Source organism: Vidua macroura, chromosome 4 (assembly GCF_024509145.1).
Source record: "Vidua macroura isolate BioBank_ID:100142 chromosome 4, ASM2450914v1, whole genome shotgun sequence".
Lineage (NCBI taxonomy): Eukaryota > Metazoa > Chordata > Aves > Passeriformes > Viduidae > Vidua > Vidua macroura.
The window spans coordinates 20151963-20175081 of NC_071574.1; the positions used below are offsets into that span (position 1 = coordinate 20151963).

At 41.5% G+C, this 23119-nt stretch overlaps 1 protein-coding gene across 3 annotated transcripts in view; it reads right to left on the reverse strand.

Moving 5' to 3' along the window:
• The window catches only part of FAM13A (family with sequence similarity 13 member A), a 131486-nt gene that overhangs the window by 65536 nt on the left and 42831 nt on the right, over window positions 1-23119 (reverse strand). For 2 of the 3 annotated variants that reach the window (XM_053974874.1, XM_053974873.1), the window contains exons 6-7: window positions 14329-14501; window positions 11328-11468 (exon numbers count right to left, since the gene is read on the reverse strand). In XM_053974874.1, the coding sequence (XP_053830849.1) occupies window positions 11328-11468; window positions 14329-14501 (314 nt within the window). The remainder of the gene's footprint in view (window positions 1-11327; window positions 11469-14328; window positions 14502-23119) is intronic. The other variant, XM_053974872.1, reaches the window with a different exon arrangement.

Here is a 23119-nt window from a genome sequence, read left to right on the forward strand (position 1 = left end):
CTCGCCCCACCGGGCTCGGCAGGCACAGTTAGTTAACCAAAAGCGTCTTCCGATGTCCAGTTGGTTCTGGGCCTGCAAAAGATGCCACAAGCTCAGGGCTAATGGCTCTTTTCAAGAGAAAGACCCTACAAGGTCTTCTGTATCCCTTTCAGTAACCCAACGCCCTTCTCCCTAAACTCGCCCAGGGTGCAATGTAGTCTCTCCCGAGCTCCCTCCCCGGCCGCAGGGGTGCTCTGCTCCGGGAAGGGCAGGCGAGGTGCCCTGGGCACCCAAAGCCCCGCAAAGCTCCATGACATTCTGGCGGGGCTGCTCTGGCTCTGCCCTCACACACATTTACCATGGATCAGTGTCTAGCAGGGCTGGCAAAACCTCTAAACTTGATCGCTTCGTGTTGCGGTACACACTAGGGCAGTTTGAAAGGTTTGTGCCGTAGCTGGCCACCCAGTTCCGACCCACTGCAAAGAGAGCTCGTCTTCCCTTCACATTTCAACTGCTGAGCCGAACTCATGTTCCCAGTGGGCTATTCTCAAGCACTTCTGCTTCTACATCTGTGGCTGCTGACCAAATACTGCTGTGAAATAACAAATCACACCATTTCACTGGGTAAATTATGGGGCTGGGAAGAGCGGTAGCAAAAGCACCGCACACAAAGGGTGTGATACTTACCAGGACACAGCAGCCTTGAAAAATGAACAGCATAAAATCACTAAGGTCTTGCACTGAAACGTTTAATGGCTACTAAATGAGCATACCCAGGGTTTTACTTTTCACCTTTGCAGCTCCTCTGCCCAGAAGCCCTGAGGAATTTTCCCCAGCATGGGAAAGAAACATTTCTGCTGCTGCCCTGCCTGTGAACAATGTTATCACTCTGCATACTTTGTGTGATGGGGAAAGGGATGATCCTAATCTGATAAAGGGGCCTAAGAGTGTCCTTTCAACACTTTAGGTGGTACAAACATAATGGCACATGTCAATCATCAAAAATTCAAGTCAATATTGGAATTACCACCCCGTTCAACCCCAGTGAGGATTAGTACTGGCTTGGGAGAAAGCTGTGGCAGGAGCTTAGTACCTGTATGTTTAACACTTCCATAGAGATGTAGGTCATGCAAAGTAAACATGAGCCACATCAGCTTTCTGGAGAAGCAGCCAACACTCCCAGGTTAGCAGACGGTATCAAACATTTCACAGGGATGCCCAACAGATCTTGACCTTTGCCAGCAGGAGGCAGGGGCATTTTCTGTCGAAATCAAGAGCGGTGGGCACTTGCAGCCTCAGAAGGCAGCAGCATGGAGAGAGACACGGGGGTCAATTGAGCCATGGCTTCGCTTCAGTACCCTGAGCTGTTTAATATCTGCTCCTGTCAGCTGGCTGACTGGAAGAAGTGCATTAGTAATGCTTCTGCCCATTGCCTCAGCACAAGCCTGTTCTGCTGTGACAGTCATGCCAGGCACAGCACAGGGCCCCTTTTTAGGAAAGTCAGCAATGCTGATAAAGCACTCTGCCATCATGGATCTGGGCTGATCTTATCCATCTCAATCAAATGAGTATCTTGTTGACTTCCTGTTAAATTAGATGTTCCATATGTGCTTATAAGCAACTAAAACTATTAGAGAAAGATTTTACTCTGATACATAAAACTACTTCAGTATAAAACAAAAGCATCTTGTAACATTTCACAGTTTGACCATAAATCAAATGGGCTTCTCCTGGCCAGTCTTTTTTTTATACACACACAATTATTCATAGTTTATTACACTTCAATAAACTGAGTGTTACCATTGGGATGCCATTAAAAAACCTTAATTTTCCACATTTAACTAAGGACCCATCTACATGGGCAAGGAGTCAGGGTTCTCCAGAGCAGCTTGCTGAATAAACAGAAGTGGAATAACTAAAATAGCTGCTGTACTATGAATTTATAGCTATTCTGTCATAACTTCCATGGGACTTGCTTGTATAAATAAGTTTAAAAGTACTAAGCTCCTTGACAAAGAATTCACTAACAAAAAGAGATGCTGTAATAACCAGAAAGATTAATTTATGGGTTAGCATCAGTGAAGAAGGTTAGCTTGTGGCATCATGCTAAAATTAACCAGATGCCAACAGTAAAGTTGCAGGACTCCTTGTGCCCTCAACACCTTCAGATCCACATTTTGTTTCTGTTCTCTTCTTTTGCAGTCCCCTCAATGGGTATCAGCTTTCTCCTTTGCATCCTCCTATGTCTCTTTCAACATTGCCAAAACCATCACAACTAAGAAGAGGAAAAGGAGCTCATGTGTCCCTGCACCTACTGGCACACAACTTCAGCAACTATTGGAAGAAAGGTGACCAAAGCTGAAAAAATGCTATCTGGTTGTTAGCATTGCTGGTTTCCCAAAGTTTTATCTACTCTGAGAGCAGCTGCAGACACTGCAACAGAAGATTTTAACATGGAAAAATATCAGAGTGAAATTTTTAAAACTCCTTTTGAGGACTGTGGCCAACCATTGATAAGAGTGGTAGTACAGGATGCATGTCACCTTAGTTTTAGTTCACACTGTCTCAAACGGCCTTTTGAATCTCTCAGCTGCTAAACAAGAACACAAATCTTAATTCTTCACCTCCCCTGTTCATGTGTAGGGACCACAAGTGATTTATTTGTGGCACAAAGCAGGCAGACAAAAACTGCCAGAAAGCTGCAGTCTTATCTCCAAACAATTCCACTTCCTTCACACAGATGTTGACAGTAAAACCAACTTGCTATTTGTCAAGAGGCAGGAATTCTTACCCTCCCCTTGCCCTCTTATACTTTTTTTTAACTTGCATAACTCAGGCTGGGCTAGCACACATAAAACCTGGGATTATAGAACATTTTAGTTTGGATTTGCTTGTACTTGTTGAATTTGTTCTCCCATGTTAAACAAAGAAGACAAAACCTCTCCTGCAAGTTCATATAGTTCTTGCATTTATATTACTCAGAAAGGCCAAACTCATCTGTTGTCACCAACAATGCACCACAGAAGCCCTTTATGGTACCACCAACTATAGAAACAGAGGATGAGGAAAAATCCTCTCTCAGGACAGGCACAGCATCCTCTTCACTGACTGTGTACTCCCTGGTGTATTGAGAACACTTCAGGAAAATAGACAGCAACTAACAATGAAAATGATAGTCCCTTGAAATACCAACACATACCGCCACACTTCAGCACCTACACCAAGGCAACACCTGTGTTCAAACTATTTGATTTGTAAATTTCTTACTGAGTTTCAACAAAGGAAGAAAAACACTGGCTGGAACTAAATATGAATAATCACTTCTCTCCATTAAAGTTTAAAGAACAAGTGCACGTTTGGGAAGGAAGTCTCCTGTCAATCATCATTACAGAAGTGCTTTCTCCTCTTTCTTTCCTTTTCATACTTTGCTGCACAGCAAGTAATTTTCTCAGCATATAAAGCAACAAGAGAAGAGGATCTGTGAGCAGCACCAGAGGATAAAAGATATGTGATCTAAATAATGGATTTTATGAGGATATGGTTTTGTCTGCCTCCTGAAAAACAGTTATCCCTTGCTTCACTGCACAGACATACACAAATCAGACACTATTCAAAAATTTAAAAAAAAAAAAAAAAAGAAAAGAAAGGCAATCTTTCCTGGTCTGACAAAATCTGAGGGCTTTTAAGATGCTACTCAATACCATCAATTTATTCTGACAATGTTTACTAAGTTATGCAATACCTTCTCTCTGGCAGAAACACTAAATACAAAGGTAATATCTTGCCGGACTGAAAGTTACAAAATGTACTTTTCAAAATGCTACCAATACAAAATTAAAAATTCCATTATTTATGTACACGTACTTATATTAATAGACACATTTTCCTCTTAAAAGTATCTATGCATATGAACATCTGCCATTATAAATAATAAATACCCTGGAAAATCTCCTGCAAGCCAGAAGACTTGTGTGCACATATAAAATGCACGTCACATGTAAATAGAAACTGTACTTGGAAACTGTGGCCCTTCAAGTTCAAATAAAGTAGACAGACAATTAAAAAGGCTCCCCTCCAAAAGGGCACAAACAGGAAGAAAGACCAACTAATACGTTAAAAACATAATTTAGTGAAAGGGGAATCCTCAGAAAGGTTTAGAAATAGTAACAGTGACTTTACAAAGCTGGTACTCAGCCCTGTTTCACTTAAGGATATTTCAAATATTTCTAAGTAAATGTAAAATTGTACTGGTGGTTATTTTTGTATGTTGCGTGCAAGCCAGCATTAAAACTTTCAAAATCTGGGAGCTGTGTGCAAGATGGGGGTACAACATCATGCTTACAAGCCCAGTGTGACTGTGGCTGAAGAAATTATCATCATCCTCAGAGATATCAACATGGGTATTGCATTGAAAAGGTGTATTATGTATGTATTTCCTGCTGGGTTGGTTGCTACAAAAGACTTTGATCAGTTCAAGAACTCCCATTCCCAAGCAAGTTGTGAAAAACTGATGAGTGCTAAGAGACAGCCCATGAAGGGCACACAAAAATTAAACCCACACATTTAGTGCTTTTCAAAGAAAATTGTTGATGCATGCAGGAAACATTAATACTTGACCTAATACTCACAAACTGATGAAGACTCAATGGTTGGAAGTCAGAGATTGGCAAATTATGGCTAGAAATTAAGACATTTTAAAGTGGTGAGAATAATTAACTACTGATGTAATTAATCAATAATTATAGTGAATTTTTAATGTTCTTACAAATCACAGTTGACTCTGTTTAGGAACACCAAGCCTTATACAAACAGTCTAGATGGAATTTGCAGAGTTTTCTTTCTTATTTTTGTAACTGATACTCCTCTTGTCCAAAAGAGGAGCAGGTTGCTCTCAGCTGACTTCATTTTACCCCTGTAAATTGTACTGGCATAGAAATACAAGCCTTGTTGGCCTATCTGTGGAGAATATACTGGGTTTTGCACAATAGCTTTTCTGTTCCCTCCTGCAACTCAGGAGCCAAATTACCTTATAAACCTTTTAAGCTAGTTAAAATCTGTTAAGGAGGAAACATATTCCAGAACTGTTCTTTAGACTTGCAGGGACAAGAGAAAAGTATAGACCAAACTGAAAGCTTCTCAGAGCTTCAGTTTCTCAGCACTCCTGATCTCATCCAGCACAGAAGTTCATTTCCCATTGCAAAGCACACCACATGCTCCATGGAGACCTGGATTTGCTGCTGTGGCTTCCCTTCATTAAACAGCAGTGTCCTTTGCAAGCGCTGCCACACCCACTTGTCCGCTGCTTTAACTTGTTCCAAAGGACTCTCACCCCATGGGATAACCCAGAAATTATTTCTTGGCCTCCATCCTGGAGAAGAGGGAGGATTTGGAGTAGGTTCCTAAAGAGTTTCCTGGGAAAGCAACAAGTGATGAATGGTTGTGCTGGCTAATCTGCTGTGGGAACAGGGTAAAGCATGCTGAGTGACAAGGTCACTAGGTTCTTCATTTGCACCAGTTAGTGCAAGTGCCAGAGCATTGGGAGAGCAAGCAAACAAGCAGGAGTCCAGTCTGGCACAAGCTATTTTCAAAGCAGGCTTTCTCCAAAGCTCTGCTAATCTAATGAAACTCCTAAATTTTAGTGTCCAGTGAAATTTCTCCCACTCTTCTAAATTGTTATTTCTTTAAAACACTGAATTGTTATTTCTATAAAACTGTTTGCACAAAAGCTTTTTAAAATACAGCTGTTTCAGACCAATTGTCATTGAAAATGATGAAGAACAAGCATTCATTTATTAGCAAAAAGGTTTTAAAAAATTTAAGTGAGTCCCTGGTGCTCCCTCCATGATTTATATTGCCTACCAAAAATGTCACTATTTTTACACTTTCCCATGTTCCAAAAACATCCTTCCAATCCTCTACAAAATTACTATCCTTTGAAGTCCCTACCTCTGCACCCTTCATGTTCCCTGTTTCCTAAAGCACCTTCAAGTGACATGCTTGTAGTTCTCACAAGAAACAAGGATATGGGAAGGGGCTGAGGAAAGCAGAGGAACAAGCCACACTGTTCATGTTTGTCACACGTGGCTTTTTACTCCACTGAAAGATAAACTGCTGTCCAGGTTGGCAAAGGAGGCAGTCTGGCAGAGTCACCCTCCAGAAAAAAACCTCCAGGAATAGCTCCTCTTCTCCAGCTGACAAAGTGACTGAAAGAAGTCCTCCCTTTGCACCAGTGCCCCAGTGGCCAGCCTGGCTCCTGGGAGAGCTGGTGGGAAAAAGATGACTCGGCAGGAGAGATGGACTCTGTCTGGGAAGTACTAAAACAAGAGTGAGCTGGGTGAGAATAACTCCAGCTCTCTGCCTAGAGCTGCAAGATGCATCTGCTACAGAAGCAAGGGAGAGCCTGCTAAAAGGCAGTTCTGACCAGATCCATTAAAAATGACTGCATTTGAGCAGAACACAGTCCTCTCAGGTCAGCCTTGGAGCTTCTTCCTGTGCCCAGCTGTGTGTACAGCAAGAAACAACAAATGGTTGTTTATGCACAGCCAGATACAGAGATACTGGGCTTAATCAGCACAGCTCACTACTGTGCCCCTCATTTGCAACATCAGCTTTGAGCCTAGTCGCTCTGCTCATGTCCAGGCCGTGCAAACACCCTTCTGTCCCACTGCAGGACATTCCTGTCAGGACTGGCATAAGTGGATACTGCAGGAAAACAAGTTCAGCATACAAGTTCATTATCAGGAACATTCGGAACAACGTGGGTAAGGTCTGTAAGTTTTCAACTTCCCAACCACCTCTCAGAGTCTTGGGAAAAGAAGATATTTTTCTACTAAAGGAGCATACATCCAGCAAAAGCTAACAAGATTTTAGAGGAAACTTTTTTTCTGTGATGCTCAATAGCTCAGTTAGAACAGTGGTCACTTGATTTTTTTTTTTTTTCAATTTGACACTTTCTGAAGTTTCAGGGTGGGATTTTTTGAAGGAAACATCTATACATTTTATAAATTATGTTGTAGTGTTCATAGTGCTCCCAATCATTTTACAGTGGCTAGATAGTTCCTAACCATAATGCAGAACAATAAAATTGTTATTTTATTAGATATTAATCCCTCCCTATGTGACTCGAACTTTCTGAATGCATAGAGCTTGAGACTGTGAAAGGACCTGAGGAATTGGTGGTGGAATCTTTTGTTTCCAGGAGTCCTGTCAAAGCCTTAACAACTAGAAGTCACTAACAACCAAGCAGTTTTTGGTTTTTCTTTGCAACTACCTAGTGGCCTCTCTTTGCAGGCATCCCTAGCACAAACACTATTTCAGCAGGTGCATAATGAAAAGAAAAGCTTTGGTACAGGAACAGAACTATCTTCACACTTAACTGCAACCCTCTCCAGCCAGGAGGAAGGCACTGAGCCAATGTAAGAAGTGCAATTTGTAGATAAGCAGTCAGCTTGAGATCATACTCCTCACAACAGATGAGAGGAAATCTCTCATGGCCACTGACTATGAAAGAGAAGGATTTTATAACACTGAAACAGCTCGGAGCCAAACCAATGCAAGCAAAGTGACAGCAGCAGTGAGTGACAACTCTTGCCGTGCCATGCTCAGCCTCTTCTTATTAGACAGCCAGCTGACCACTTTGAATAAAAATATACATGTGTGTCATAGGAAGCCACAGCTGAATCCAGCAGCCTACGCTGCAACGTGCTGAACACAACGTCCAAACACTCAGTTCTCCCAGCTGAACTGGGAAATTGCAGCAGCAAACAAACCTGACTGAGAACCCTGTGACCTCTGCCTGCTGATCTTCCTGTGGGGACTGCCTGCAGGACACAGGCCCAGGTCCCCTCTGAAGAGCCACAGGGGAAGGAATACCTCACAGCCTCAGGTGGTCAAAAACTGCTGGCTCTGCAAAGCTAACAGAAAAGAAGCACGCTGTGCTGAACCTCCCCATCTGAACAATGGACCAGGCACTTCAGCAGACAGCCTAAGGAAGTTACAGGAGAGGGAACTACTTATTGAAGTAAAAATAAGTCAAATCACAGTGCAGAGGCTTTGCTTCTTCCCTACTTGCTTGAAACATGGGTTAGTGATGGGTATTTTGGTTTATATACACATGAATATTAAAAGCACAAAAATTTCCAAGGTTAGCCTAAACTCCTTATTATTCACTGTGCATTCCCAATAACATGTCATGTATCCTTTTGTTTAACAATTACTTAAAAATCATACAGACATTTGTCCTTTATTTCCTTAGCAAATCTATTATGTGATCCAGTTGGTATCAGAAAGCCATCAGCTTCATGAGATGTAGGCACTTCCTCCTCGTAGCAAAAGCAGATAACAAAATAAAGAATCCTTCTAGCTGAGAGAGCAATGCCTGAGGTACAGAAAACAAGTGATTTTTTTTCCAGCTTTGTTACTCAATTACTGTGAATTTACTGTAGTCCCTTTCTGATTTCTAAGGCTGCTGGATGTTGCCCCAGGAAATGGGAAAAGCTAATATACTTGGCTTATGGACCAAATGAAGAACTTTTGTTTCCATATGCACAATATGACAATAAAAGTGCATATGTGCCTTCTACCTCAAATAGTCACCGGATATTTGTTTCACGTATGATTCTTCTTGCTTACAAGATGAACTTCCACTTCTGTGGCACAGGTCAGGCCATAAGATTCAAAATATTCTCCATCCCACAAGCCATAATTTGTCACCATGTAAATCTTGCAAAGACAGACAAAGATAAAATGGGTAGAATTATAAAGGAAAGTTAGAATAGTGTGATGGACAAAGCCTAATTTAAAGGAGTAACCTGTGCAGAGTGGAAAAGAAAGGTCAAATGCTTGGAAAAGTACACTGAAATCCACCCAGGTGACTTGCATGGAAAAAATCTACATAATTACATGGGTCTGCAACTGTTATTACATCTGGACTATAGACAGGGGAGAAGAACCCAGGAAGAGCTCCGACCACACCCTGATTTTCCATTCACAGTCACCTGTGGAGAGACACAGCAATCACAAGTCTTTGTGGTTGTGTTTTCAGAAAACTAAACACTTTTCTTAACAATTCATTATGTAAGGCAGTTCCTGCTGCCAGCATCCCACAATGCAAGAAAGATGGGAATTGATTGCATAGGAGGGTGGAGACAAATGTACTTGCAAAGTTAAATGAGTCAGCTTGGAAAAACTAATTCAATGCAACCTAAAGAGAGAAAGTGGCAAAAAGTAACAACACTTTACATAAAATGTTCTCTCTGAGGGCTCAGAACAGGGCCTGCCAGAGGCTGCTGCACACTGAATGATGCAACTGTGCTTACCACCTCCCTACCAATGTTCCAGACCTTTACCCCTTTCTGGAATCGTTTCTTGAAGAATCCATGGCTGTTGGAGGGCAGCCCTGCCTGCTGCCTGGCTGCAATCCCTTATGTAAACCTGGCAGCAAGGCTCCTCAGTGGTAAGGCAAATTATTACTTTTGATGGGGACTGAATGTACTGGCATGACAGACTTCAAAAATGAAAAAACCCCAAACCTAAACAAAAATAGTCAGCTAAGCAAACAACACTAGCCCCCCTGTTTGATTTGTTCTGGCAAGAACAGGCCAATTCTTATCACATGCCAGAGACTAACGATAAGTTTTGGCTTGCCTTGGTTTTAAACCTCAGCTGCAAAGAGGAAAGCAAATAAACAGGGAAAGTGTTTACAGTAAGCACAAACTTCTCAGTGTACAAATATATGTATGTTTGCATACTTCAATAACTAGCAGTGAAAATACACAGTGTCATTAAGAAGAAGGCACAGCAGGGTACATTAACCAACCCTTTATTTTAGGGATGCTACCAAGCTACTAGGCATGTGGCTCCTTTACTTTCAGGACACAGGCCAGATATAAGGATTTTTGTGAACAAAAGGTTGATGTAAACAAACCTTCTCTTTGAGAACACGCACGTGTTGGAAAGCCAGCACAGCATTATCTCTGCTGGCAAATCTTATTGCAGCTGTCATGGCAGTCACAAACAGGAATTTGTGATCTCTGGCACACAAAGACATAGCTACAAAATACAGAAGGCTGGCTTACTGAACAACTGCTGTGGCTCTGAGGACCTGCACAGTGTTTTTCATAAAGTCTGTCTGCCATACGTGGCACCCATTCCCCAGCACCCAACCATTACTAGGCAAGGATGAGTACTCAGCTCACTTCTTTGATATTTACATGCACAGAGCCCAACAGCAACACAAACAGCAGGAAGCTCTCCCACTGAGGGATCCCTCTTCAAAACAGTCCCAGGAGTGCAAAGAGATGCAGCTCCAGCAAGTGCTAGAACAGACACGTACAACAGCAAAGCATATTTCAGTGACCTTTCCTGGACAAAAGATCCAGCATAGTGTCAACCAAAGTCTGCAGACAGCTTGCACCCCTGGTCAGTATCAGGAAAGACATTTATGCTCACCATCCTCAATCCCCTTCATATTTGGAGTGCAGGAAGCATTTTCCCTCCTCCCCGAAGGCTCTCTCTTCTCTTTACTTGTATACAAAGTTTAGCACAAAAGGCAAGAGAATTGCTTGCAAGAGGCCCTCCTACCTTTATATCCATGTAAATCTTAATATATCTAACCCTGAAGTAAAAGCCATTTGAATCTATTATTTGAAGCAGTTATTTGAAGTTTTAGTACCTCTAAACATATTCAAAATCAGGCCAATTCCTACTGCAGTTATGTATGAACCGGAGCTTTGAGCAGACTTTGTTACTCAAAGACCAGACCTTCTAGACAGAGAAAGAAAGAGGGACCCAAAGAAGGACTCTCAGCTTCACAGAGCTGCAGGCCCACTCCAGACTCCTCTCACTGAAGGTCTGGTAAGGCCTCAGGGTGGCCCATTACCTCCAGCCCACTCTCCAGTCCACAAGTTGTTGCCTTCCCCAGCTCCTGAGTCTGCAGTGTGTGTCTTGTGGCTCTCAACCAGGTAAAGACAAAGGATGTGTGTGGTTCCCAGCCTCTGGAGGTTTGGCTGCCCTGAAGGTCTGCACGGGAACTCTTGCAAAAATGAGATGAGACTGACAGAAGTAAGTTACAGGCTGCATACTGCCTAAAGACTTTAATAATTTTTAAGAGGACCAGTCTCTCCTGCCCCTTCCTTTTTCTCTCTCCTTCTCCACTGTTTTTGGATTTACTCAAGAGCTGCATTACAGGTATGCTTTTCTGCTACTGCATAATTAGCAGTTTGCCCTTGGCATACAGCTATAATAATGAGGCAATTTTCAAAACAACACATGCCTTATGTGCTAGTGGGGACTGCAGGCACATAGAGTTAATCCACCTATTTTGTTCAGAAAAAAAGAACATAACTTACAACATTTTCTTAAGATAACTCTTGTGAACAGAAGGTGATACAGATTTTATGCTCTGCAAAGTTTTGACTCCAACTGATGTATTGCATATTTCAGATGACAGCAGCACCTTCAAAAAATTCCTGCAATGAGGAATATCATACCTGTAAGGAGGCATAACATGACTTTCAGTATTTTCAAAAAATGGTAAGTCATTATAGAAGACATAGTCACAACTGCAGTTGCTACTTAATATGTGGATCTTCATTTTAAGGACAACTGTATGAAGACACATATTAAAAGGCATTTTAAATAGTATTAAAAATCACCAATCAACCAGAAGTCTCTTCATTTCTCCCTGAAGGCTCTAGTGTCAAATTAAACAGATGGAAAATTTATTGAAGATTGCAATCCTTGCTGGAGGGAGCCTTAGGGGCTTAGTGTGTGTGGTTATTTCTTCACTGCTACACTTTTAAAGCTGCTAAAAGTGGAGTTCTGTATTTACTGTTCTATATAGCCCTTCATCCTCTTCTAATCCACCCATATCATGGTATTTGAGCATGGAAAGGGAACAAACCATAGGTGTTTTCATGAAACAGCAAATGATTATCACTGCCAAAAACAACCTTTATTCTTTTCTAACAAAAATCATATCATAGTTGAGCACATACAGTAGTTTCACTAAAACTTATCTGGTAATTACACATAATTAATGATAAGATTTATTTTAGAACTGTTGGTACCTTGTGATACAAAACCCCCCAACAAGAATAGCAGTGTGTTTGCAAAACACTTTGTAATCTAGGTCAGATGCCAGAGTCCTCCTGCTGAAAAAGGTGAAAACTCCTAATAATAGCCTTGCACTGAAGTAACACCAGGTAATACTTCATTGTGGGCTTAAATTACATGGAAGTGGCACAAGGCTGCCAAAAGCATGTTTAAAACTACTCATTCCTGATATATCAGAGCTCTACATTGATGCCAGGGAATCAAGGTTTGTGCCTGTTGCACAGACAGGTATCCCCCAAGCATGGTAGGTTTGCTAGATACCTCTCTCTGCTCTTCTCCTGGTCCAGAGCCTTCTCTCCATCCCATCCTGCCCAACAACCTGCCAGCCTGAAGCTGGGAAGAAAATAACAAACTCTACCTACTCCTCCTTCAGCAGCAGCAGTAGATGACTGACAAAAAAGTAACAGAAGCAAACAGCAGCACAGATATTCAATGCAATTAGGTAAATATGTACAGAAGTGTGACAGGATAGAAAACTAGGGCATTCTTGAACAAAATGGGATTACAAGAGAATTAATTTCCACAGTTCATTAATTTCCCAGATAAAATCAGAGATGCAGACATCTTTCAAGCCAAGGCTCGAGCATGAAGATCAGGCTTCTGCCTAGTTACAAACACATTTCATTTGGTGCTTAATGTCCAGTGCCAGCACTGGCCCAACTGTACCATACTTCAGCAGTACTCTTCTAAGCAATTACACATTGACAGGAAAGGAGGATTCCCTACAGCAAATAATTACTTTATCTGGGGACTGTTCTCTTAAAGGAGTTTGTTGGGCTACCTCATGAAGTACATCAGTCACACACACCTTCCCAGCCATGAGACCTGGCAGTTCTTTATTTCAACCCTTGGGCACTTCCTTTCTCTTTACACCTTGGAACACATAGCAGACTACAGGCACACTCCCTGCCAGCCTCCAGCATATCAACACAAGAAGTTGGAACTTCTGCCACAGCCCCACCTGCCTGGCCTTGTCTAGCTGCTAGAACTGTATTGCCTTCTCCAATTTGCCAGCTGACCTGCTCTGATCATTGATTTCTAAATAATCTCAGTGAAAAGCAGCTGGATTGATGAAGCCATGTAAACAAACTTGACATGTTCTGGCTGCAGGAATTTTTGGGGAAGCTTGGGGAGAAAGAAACACACAGCTAACATAGCTAACAGTTAAAGAGGATGTGTGCCTGCCAAGGGCTAGAAACCAAATTCAACATCTAAGCTTCCCCACCATTACTATGAACCAAAATCTGGTGTTATTGCATAATTTGCTAACTTGTCTCGTAAACCGTCTGTCTGCTCTGGTGCTGAGAATAGCACACATCTCCTGCTTACACAGTGAAGTCACTCAGTTACGTGTCTGGCAGTGCTGCCTCTGCTTTGTGTTCCTGGTTGGTATGCTGGGACACTGCAGGGTTGTGTTTCATGATGTGTGAATAGCACTATTTCCCACATCAGGCCAATTCCATATTTTGGTAGCACACTGTTATTTCCCACAGTAACTTGAATCCCTCATGTGCTGCATTAGACACAAGAGGAGAGAGACTCAATTCAATATCCTGAGAATAATGAAAAGATCCTGGTTCAGCCTGATGTGCAGGGAAGGACTTTACAAGAAAGCAAAATGCCCATTGCCTGTTCACCTACCAGACAATCTGCCAGCAATCAAAACTCAAAATACTCTTTGAGATAGGTACTCTTATAGATGCTTTACACCGACAGACTCTCATAGATAAATTCACAAATATACTTGTATAGATACTCTACACATAGTCTTCTATTCTTGTCTGAATCAAGTAGTACTATCAGTAGCATGATTTTTGCCAGAAAGAGAAAACCCTTCAAAAGCCCCTTCCTTTTTGGATTTAAGAGTGAGATTGAAGTCAGTCATCTGTTAAGACTTAAACTGGGCAGATCCAATACACTTGATTATTCAAGAGACACATTTTGGTTGCATCTTGTGCTCGGTGTAATTTCTATTTCCTGTCTGTAGATCAGACCTGTCCACTTGCACTCCTTCACCAAGCAGGCTACCTTCATATGCTTGAAATTTTATGTTGGAGAGGCAAACCAAAGCACACAGCTGGCTTTGGAGTGTGTGGATTCAACCAGAAAAGGCACATTAATTTATCTTACACCCCAGTATACTGTGTAAATGTTCAAAATTACCAGAGCCAGAGATGCAGGTACAGAACAAAAAAAAGGGAAAAACACAAAGAAAAAGCAAAAAAGAACACTAACCTGGAGAAAAACACATCATTGTTAACAAAGGAGATTTCATCTGCTAACTCCACCTCCTTCCCACATGAAGCACTGTCTGTTAATTGGAGGCTGACTTGAGGTATTCCATCTGATTGGCCTGGTTGTGGCAATAGGCACATTTGGCTGGATGGTTCCGCTGGGGATTTGGTCATCTACAGAAGCAAGAAGAGAGAAAATTGAAATGTGAAAAGAAGAAAGGCCAGAACAGGCCTTTCACATAACCTGTAACTGAAAGACATTCTGTACTGGTGTACAAACAGCAAAGATGACAAGGTGCAAAATAGTATTACAAAATACATATAAATCAAACACTCAGCTTGATAAAGACTATTTAAAGAAAAATAAAGGTGTGTCTATTGAAAGAGCAGGGGCAAGAAAAAAAATAAGAAAAGAAAGGTAAGTGAAATAAATATTTATTTTCTGTATCACAGCAGACAGACTAAAACAGTTTGCATTGAATTTGCTTCCTGACACAACTGGAGAAACAGATGCTAACAGCAATTATTATAGCTCTTCTCAACTCCCTTCCTACCCTTTTTAATGACAATTGATATCAACGCGTGCCCTAAGAATGCTTAGGAGAGAAGAGCAAGTTTGGAGGTCTGCCCCTCATTTTAACAGCAAACAATGAACCTAACCTCTGTGATTAAGTTCAGTTTGCTCTTGAGTTCACTTCTGGTTTTAGCCTTTGCAAGATCCAATGGCTGGGAGTTTTGCAACATTGTTACACATTGATTAAAATAGATTAAAAAGTACTTCTATTTTAGGTATAGTGACATAATCTTTCCCTTGGCTTTGAATTATGAGAATTTGCCAGTAACCCTTCCTTAACCAACTCCACCATACCAATCCTGACTTCATACTATTCCAGCAGAGGTCTCTAATCAGACAGAAAAATATGAGCTTGTCTAGTCTCTCATTTTACAGAAGTCATACTCGTGTGTTTGATAATTTTTGCTGCTTTTCTCTACACCTTTTCACCTACTATGAAGTCCTTTTTAAAATGTACTCAGAACTGCATATGGCATTATATATGAAGGCAGATTTAGTGGTGGCCTCTCATGAAACTCTAACTTCTACTAATTTGCTTTCATGATTGCTTAATTTGGAGCTCATCAGTATACACATTTATATAATTTGTGGGGGTTTGTGGACATAGTTAGCACATAGTAATGGAAACTCAACTAATCAGTTTTTCATCCAATAAAGAGTAAATTAGAAGCCTTCGGAAAGTCCTTGTAGCCCTGTAGCTTTTAGTTTTTCCTGCCTTGAATACTTTTCTATTAGCAGTATATTAGGTATTTTCTAGGTTATTATGGAAACAGTGAAATAGCACAGATTCCAACAAAGATGCTTAAGGGACATCTCAGAAAACCTTTCTCCACCACAAAACCAATAATATCTTTTTACTGCTTTCTAGTTATTAATCCATAAGAAGTTTTCCCTTCTGATCATAAGAAGTTTCCCTTCTTTAGAAACCACTGACAACCCCATTAAAACCTTTTGAAAATTCAAGTGCACTATACTGATTATACTTATGCACACGTTCACAGGCTCTTCTGTAATTTTTTTTTCTCTAAGGAAATAATGCTGGTGCCTCCTAATGACTTTAATTATCTATTTGTTTCTCAGTTCTGCTGCCTGCTGTAGTTGTTACAGATCTGCTGCACAGTAAATCAGAATTTCTGAATTCCTTTTCATACCTGGCTTACCCTAAGGGTTTTTTGTAAAATTTATTTTACTTCTGTTTCTACTACTTCATTCCACTCACAGTTGCTTTCGAATGCTTTGTGTACATTGAAAAGTTTCATGCGACAGAAGGCTGCTTCTTACTGAGCTTTGTAGAGAATAAAATGAAAAATAAACTATGTATCAGTGCAAAGGGAAATCAGAGAGACATATTGAGAGAGCTTCCCAGTTTCAGCCTCTGGACTGCTTGCTCTGAGTAAGATCCTGACTTTACTGACATCAATGGGCATTTTGCCTGAAGTCAGGATCGCACCTTTGGACCACGGCTGGTTCCAGCAGCATTCCGTTGGCCCATCACCTGCAGCAGCCTCTGGCTGTTCTCACCATGGGAACTGGGCACACAGCACATGGGCACCAGGCAGTGTCTCCCAGCTGGAACAAAACAGCAGCAGTGCAGTGATTTCAAAGGGGAAAACCATGTCTGTGGGGAGAAGAGGAGACAGGGAGCTATACAATGGCAGTGCTACAGGAGAGAATCACAATAGGAGACAGAAGGGCCTAGGGTCTGGAGGCACTGAAGAAGAGACCAGAACCCAACTGGCTACAACCTCCTTTCAAGTACATATAGAGAACAATGTCACCCTTCAACTCTTTCTCCAGGCTAAAAAAGCTCAGCTCAAGAACATATGACCTGCTGCATACTGAGATGCCTGATGTGGTGTGACACCTGTCAGAGCAGTATTTTGTCCCCGGCAAAACCAACCACTAAACAAACATACATCTACAAATCTTTGTAAATACATACAAGACTTCACTTTGGAAGATGATACCAATAAATCCAAGGACAAGCCTCGAGAGTAGGCTTCGGCTGAAGAAAAAATTATTTGATTTTTGTTTCCTGGAAGTTTTTTCTCTGGTGAAGCTCAACCTCAAATTGCATTTGATGAAGATCAGACTCAGCCTGAAGGAGGTATCTTATGGGCTGTCACAGCATAGCTACAGTCTGTGGCCACTGGAAGTATGGACTCTGCTAGTCTGTAATTTAAAGTACACCTTCATTCTCAGCCAAATAAAAGCAAAATAGCAGCAGGTGCTACTGACAATCAAAGGGACAATAAAGGCTAATAAAAACAAAAGAACAGAACCAAATAACAGAACCAAAGAACAGAACACTACAAGGAAATATTACACCGTACATCCTGCATTTAGCTGTTGAGTTTTGCTGTCTCAAAGTTCAGATGCAAGGAACTGTGTTTGCAGTTGTAATAGAAACTAGACAGTTTTATGACCAGTATAAACATGCATCATGATGGATGTTGAAGAAAGAGCAAGAAAACCTTTCACCTGGAGGCACAAGCTGACCAGCCAAGTGACATCATCCTACACAATACCAACAAGAAGATTCCTCGTAACTGACTGGATGCATCATAAGGATGTTTCATCTCCTTGTGAGGTGTCAGAAGCTCCTGGGTTCAAAGATCAAAGATAAATCTGACATATTCTAAAGATCTGATGTAGTATGGTGAGTAATCTTTCTCTGTTCTTGAAGAACAGAAGCTGCTCGAGATGAGTCTGGAAAGCTCTGTGCATATGAATCAACATGGTCTGAAGACATATCCTTAGTAAAGGTCATCCTGCTTTTCTGAGTACCTCACTCATGTTCTCCAGTAAGAAAACAAAAAACTTCCAGTATCTCAAGCTATGCATGAACATGTTCAAATAATTGGACAATTCATACCCATTTGATTTAAGTAATTATGAAGTCTAAAAGTAGATCTTTTGGAAGAAACTAGCCGTGAGTTTATACTTAAATGTCATCACTGAAAGGATAATAAAGGTATTATTAGGATAAGGTAATCCTCAAAAAACCCACAAGGTATTTAAAACATACACAGCATATTTTTTTTCTTTAAAGGTGTATGAACGTAGTACTCTTCCAGACAAGAGAAACCTCCCTCAAAAATTTGTTTAATACACAAATGGAATTCTTACAGTTGTCCACCAAAGCATAGAGGTCCATATGACTTTTTGAAAGGCTTCATGGTTTGTCACCCTAGTGCTTTTTCAGCTTAGAAGTTGTCTATATCAATACAAATATCCCATGGAATAGAAAAACGTACATTTCTTTGGAAAAACACAGGCATGGCTGAGCAATGCATGGAAATTTGGAATGCTGATTTCTTTTCACTCTAGTCTCAATTTGGCTAGCTATCAGCACAAAGCTTTAATGTCAATCTGTCCACTCATCAGCATTACCTCTGCTTCATGAAGGACTGAGAAAGGGAGAACATTAGCCAGCTGTAATTCACGCCTGACAGCTAATCAACCTGACTCAACCAGTTCTGCCCAGTCAAATGACCAGGGAATGAGCCACCTGCCAAAGTCACCCACACTTGGTATTTGCCCACTGAAACCTCTTGAACAAATATATTCCACTCACTCCATTCATACATGGAGCTTACAGCTTTCTGCCAGTGTTAATGGCAATGACAATTAACACCAGGCCTTGTCTGGAGACATAAATTTTGCCAGAGGGTTTAGGTCACTCTGAATTGCCTCAAGAGAATCTGGTGGAAATTCCTGCTGAGACAGCAAATCCCTTCAAGTCATTCAGAGCAGACCAAGTATTTATGCTGTACTTGTGTTGTTCTCCAAAATTTCATACTGCAGCCAGTTCTCAGACAACACCATCTCCACCACCATTTTACTGCAGTAAAGGACTTCCGGAATGAATTTGGACAGGATAAATCTCCTGCAGTTGTGAGTACCAGATATATTTCAGGCCCAAACGGTTTTCAAAGGCAGGAATAAAGCTGCAGTGAGACTTTTCAGTTACATTCATCTCACACTTCTTACATTATTCTCTCACTTCTTACATTATTCTCTCACTTTCTCTTCCTATGCTTCTACTGAGGGTGTGATTATGTTACTGGCCATAGCACGGAATTTCTGTGCGTGAGGAAGTGCCAAAATCATGGTTTGAATGCTATGTGGACTACACCAGTAGGGACAAGGAAGTTAGAGAGGCTGTGGAACAACATAATCCAAACCAACCGGAATTATCTGCTATTTTTTCCATAACAGTAGAGCTGAAGGCAAGGGAAGAAATGCAGATGTTATCTGCTGGACCTTGCAAGGCCTTTGACAGAGCCCCCACCACATCCCTCTCTACAAACTGCGGAGACATAGACTTGATGGATGCACTGCTCAGTGGATGAGGATTGACTGGATGGCTGCATCCAGAGAGGAGTGGTCAAGGGCTCAATGTCCCTGTCAAGACTGGTGACAAGTCCTGTCCCTCAGTACAGTTGTCTTTAGTAGGGCTGCTGTCTTACTTACAATGGGCTTGTGCCCAAATGCCTCCCCAAAACTCATATTCTATTCAGAAGGTAATGTAATGTAAAAATGTCACTAAAATGCACCTTGATTCATCACTTCACCTACCACCTTCAATATTGATTTTAAAACCACATAGGAATATTACAGTTGTGAAGTTTTTCTCAAATTAAAGATGCCTCATCATCTCAAATTACTGACACTGGGAGACAAAGATCTGTTCTGTAGTTGTTCCAGGTTTAGTAGGGTCAACACATACTTGAAAAATAATTCAGTTACCAACTCTCTTCCACACTCAAAACCAAGCTTGAAATCCTTCCTTGATTAACTGCCATACTGAAACCATAAAGTCACAATAAATGTGGTCATCCTTACAATATGTGCATCTGCCACTGCCAAATTTGGATTTCTCTTACTCCACTTTTATTTTTAGGCATTGGATGACTAAAACGCCTCCTCTGCACTCTGCTCTTCTCAGATATCAAAGTTATAAATTTGATGCAACCCTAAAGTGTATGAAGCTTTAAAGTTCAATGAAATTCTGATGTTTTATGCAAATTCAGATGTCCTAATGAGAGCAAGACTCTTTGGAATCCTTTAAACCACATCCCAGTCCTGCTTGTCCAACTTAATTTCCTTTTATGTTGAGGTAACCCATCTAGTTGGTCAAGGGAATCCTTTGGATTTCAGTAAAGCTTTCAATGCTGTCTCTTATGGTATCCTAGACAAAATGTCCAACACACAGCTGGATAAATACATCATGGGATGGGTGAGCAACTGGCTCATGGGTTGCGCATAAACAGTTACAGTGACTGGGGTGACATCACTGGTGACTTGTCACTAGTGGGGTTCCACAGGGCCCAATCTTAGGCTCTGTGCTCTTCAACATCTTCATGAATTACTTGGACACAGGACTTTAAAAGATACTAAGTAAGTTTGCAAAGGACCCTAAATTGGGAGGAGCTATTGACTTCCTCTGCAGAGGCCCTGCAGTGAGACTTTGATGAATCAGAGGACTGGGCAATCACCAGCCATGTGAACTTCAATAAGGCAAAGTGCCGGATTCTGCACCTGGGACAGGGCAATCCTGGATCTACTGACAGACTGGGAAATGAGAGGCTGGAAGGCAGTGCCATGGGAAGGGACCTGGGGGTCCTGGTCCATGGCAAGTTGAACATATGTCAGCCAATGTCCTGGCAGCCAGGAGGGCCACCTGTGTCCTGGGGGACATCCAGGGTGGTTGGGCACTGGAACAGGCTCCCCAGGGCAGTGGTCACAGCACCAAGCCTGACAGAACTCAGGAAACAACACCACAGCCTCCGTATTTGACCAAAGCCACAGTGAACAGCAGAACTGCTCAAATGCTTGAAAGTAAACACACACTTTTGCTAACACTGCTTGATTCCAGAGGTAAGGAGCTAGCAAATACTCTCAGAAAACCTACGATACTCAAGCACAGCTATGCAGATATGGCATTTCTTGCTCCAGAAGTAGTTTACTTGTCACTGGCTGTGAATCCAGTAATTTTGTTTCAGTAAACTCTCAAGGTCAAAATCATGTCTCTTATTAAACAAAGCATATTGAGTGAACAAACTCCAAATTTTCCCTGAAGGCTAAATATTAAAACTGTACACTCCAGAAAGATGTAACCTGAACCCAAAGCTATCCTGTCCTAAAAACATTCAAAATTAAGAAATCAACGTAGTAGTAAGATTATCTTAACCTGTGACTCCCCATGGCACACAAACAACACGAGGTTGTTGAAGTGAACTACCAACACCTTAAGGCCCTTTTTCTGCAAGAGATCAGGCACATTTGCCTAAGGGAACCCCTTCAGCCTCCTGCCCCATACAGCTCTCCAGGCAGCTCTGTCAAAATGCTGCAAGCGTGCAGTCTGCATGGGATGTACGCCAAAAAGCAACAAGATGTACGGGCCTTGAGCCAGAAGATACAACCAGCTCCCAGCAATGGCCAACTGCTGCCTGGCATCTGTTTGCCAAAGGAAGTGTAGTGCAGGGCAATATTCTGAACTGAAGAGAGCTTTATCCAGGTGGAGAGGAAAGAGTGGGATTGATGCGGACTTTGCAGGTCAGGGATCCTAGGATTCTTAGCAAAAGGCAAGTTGAGGACTCTCTGGTGGATTAAATAGAAAAAAAATCCTTAAAAGCAAAACAAACATGCATGACTTCACAATGGAGAGATACGACAGCCCATTGTCTTATCATCTCTGTGCAGCAACAAACCTTACGGCCTCTTGAGAAACACAAAAATCCAGTCTTAGTCACAATCCTGAATGTATCCCACAAGGATACTGGAAGTTATTCACATCTAAATCCTAGAGTTATGACTACACTGATGGAGCACTGCTCTTCTTGGAATAACTTCTGCCTCTTGTCCACTTTGGACTCTTAACTTGAACAGATGATGCATCGAGAGGAAGAAGCACAAATATGGCCAGATGATCACAATCACAGGAGAAATATAGGAATGAACTTAGAAGGTTGACTATGGTGGCAATTCCTGCTCTCAGCTTCCCACAGGGTAGACTTTCTGCTCATATCTGTATTCACCTGCCCATTCAGAACAATAGTGACAGCAAGAAAATTACGGTAAGTTACTGTAGTTACAATGGGCATTATTATTTGGTATTTCAGTATACTCTTAAAATAAGTGTCACCTCCAGTGAAGGAATCCTAAAGCAAATGCTCTGTAACTCTGCTGTGCTGTTAAAGGGCAAATGTTAATGAGCCCATCAAACGCCAGAGAACAAAGGTAAGTCAGTACAGTGCCCATTACATTCCTTCATCCTGCTGGCCAACTATTTGAGGTGTAAACAACTAAGTGGTTGCCAAAGGATTTCTTCATTAGAAAAATGTGAAGTTGTGCCAAAATTCAGAACTGTTCCACTGAAGTCCATGTAAGCAGGTTGGAAAGTTTAAAACCAGCTGTTAAGAAACCTGTTTTTCTCCATGTATGGTGCTTCTCCTGTTCCCAGCATGACAATGAATTACACAGTAATGAAAAAATTTGCTGCCTAAAAGACACTGTGGGCACTGGTCTAAACTGTGCTATATCCCATAAAGTGCAGACAGATTCTTCAAGGAAAACAGATTAGTTTTACCTCTGTATTTCTCCCACCTTGCATTACCCTATGACCAACTCATTAAGCAGGGAACCTGAACAACTGAAAAGACAACTGTAAATGCTGACTCCAGCTTCCACTCTTTCAATCCCTTTTCCTTCTCAGCAATAAGGAATGCTGTTTACAAACTCTGTAATAAAAGCAGGTTTAGGCCTTAGGAATTTCTGAACAGAGGTGGAGCAGCACTCTCATACCAATAAACTGGCACTAAACATGCCCAAGATCATTTTTATGACTCTCTGAATCAACACTGGGTAATACAGATAAGCTGAGACTCCACTAGAAATTCCACTAGGTCACGTAACAATCCAGCAACAAAAGGGCAGGAATGATCCTGTTCTTGGATCATTCACCTCTGAACTAGAAAAGGAGTTAAAAAACATTCTGTACTCTAACAGAACTTTCAAGGTGATCTCATAGGTGTTTTCTATTTCCCATTTTTATGGCACTGTATCTTCATTACAACTACACCTCCGTTTAAGTACAAGTCATTGCAGACAAATGACTCAAGTGAATCATGTGTGTTAAATCAAATTCTTCTGTCACCTGATAGCAAAAGTTAGAAATCAACATTCCTGCAGTTAATGTAGGACCAGGCTGGCC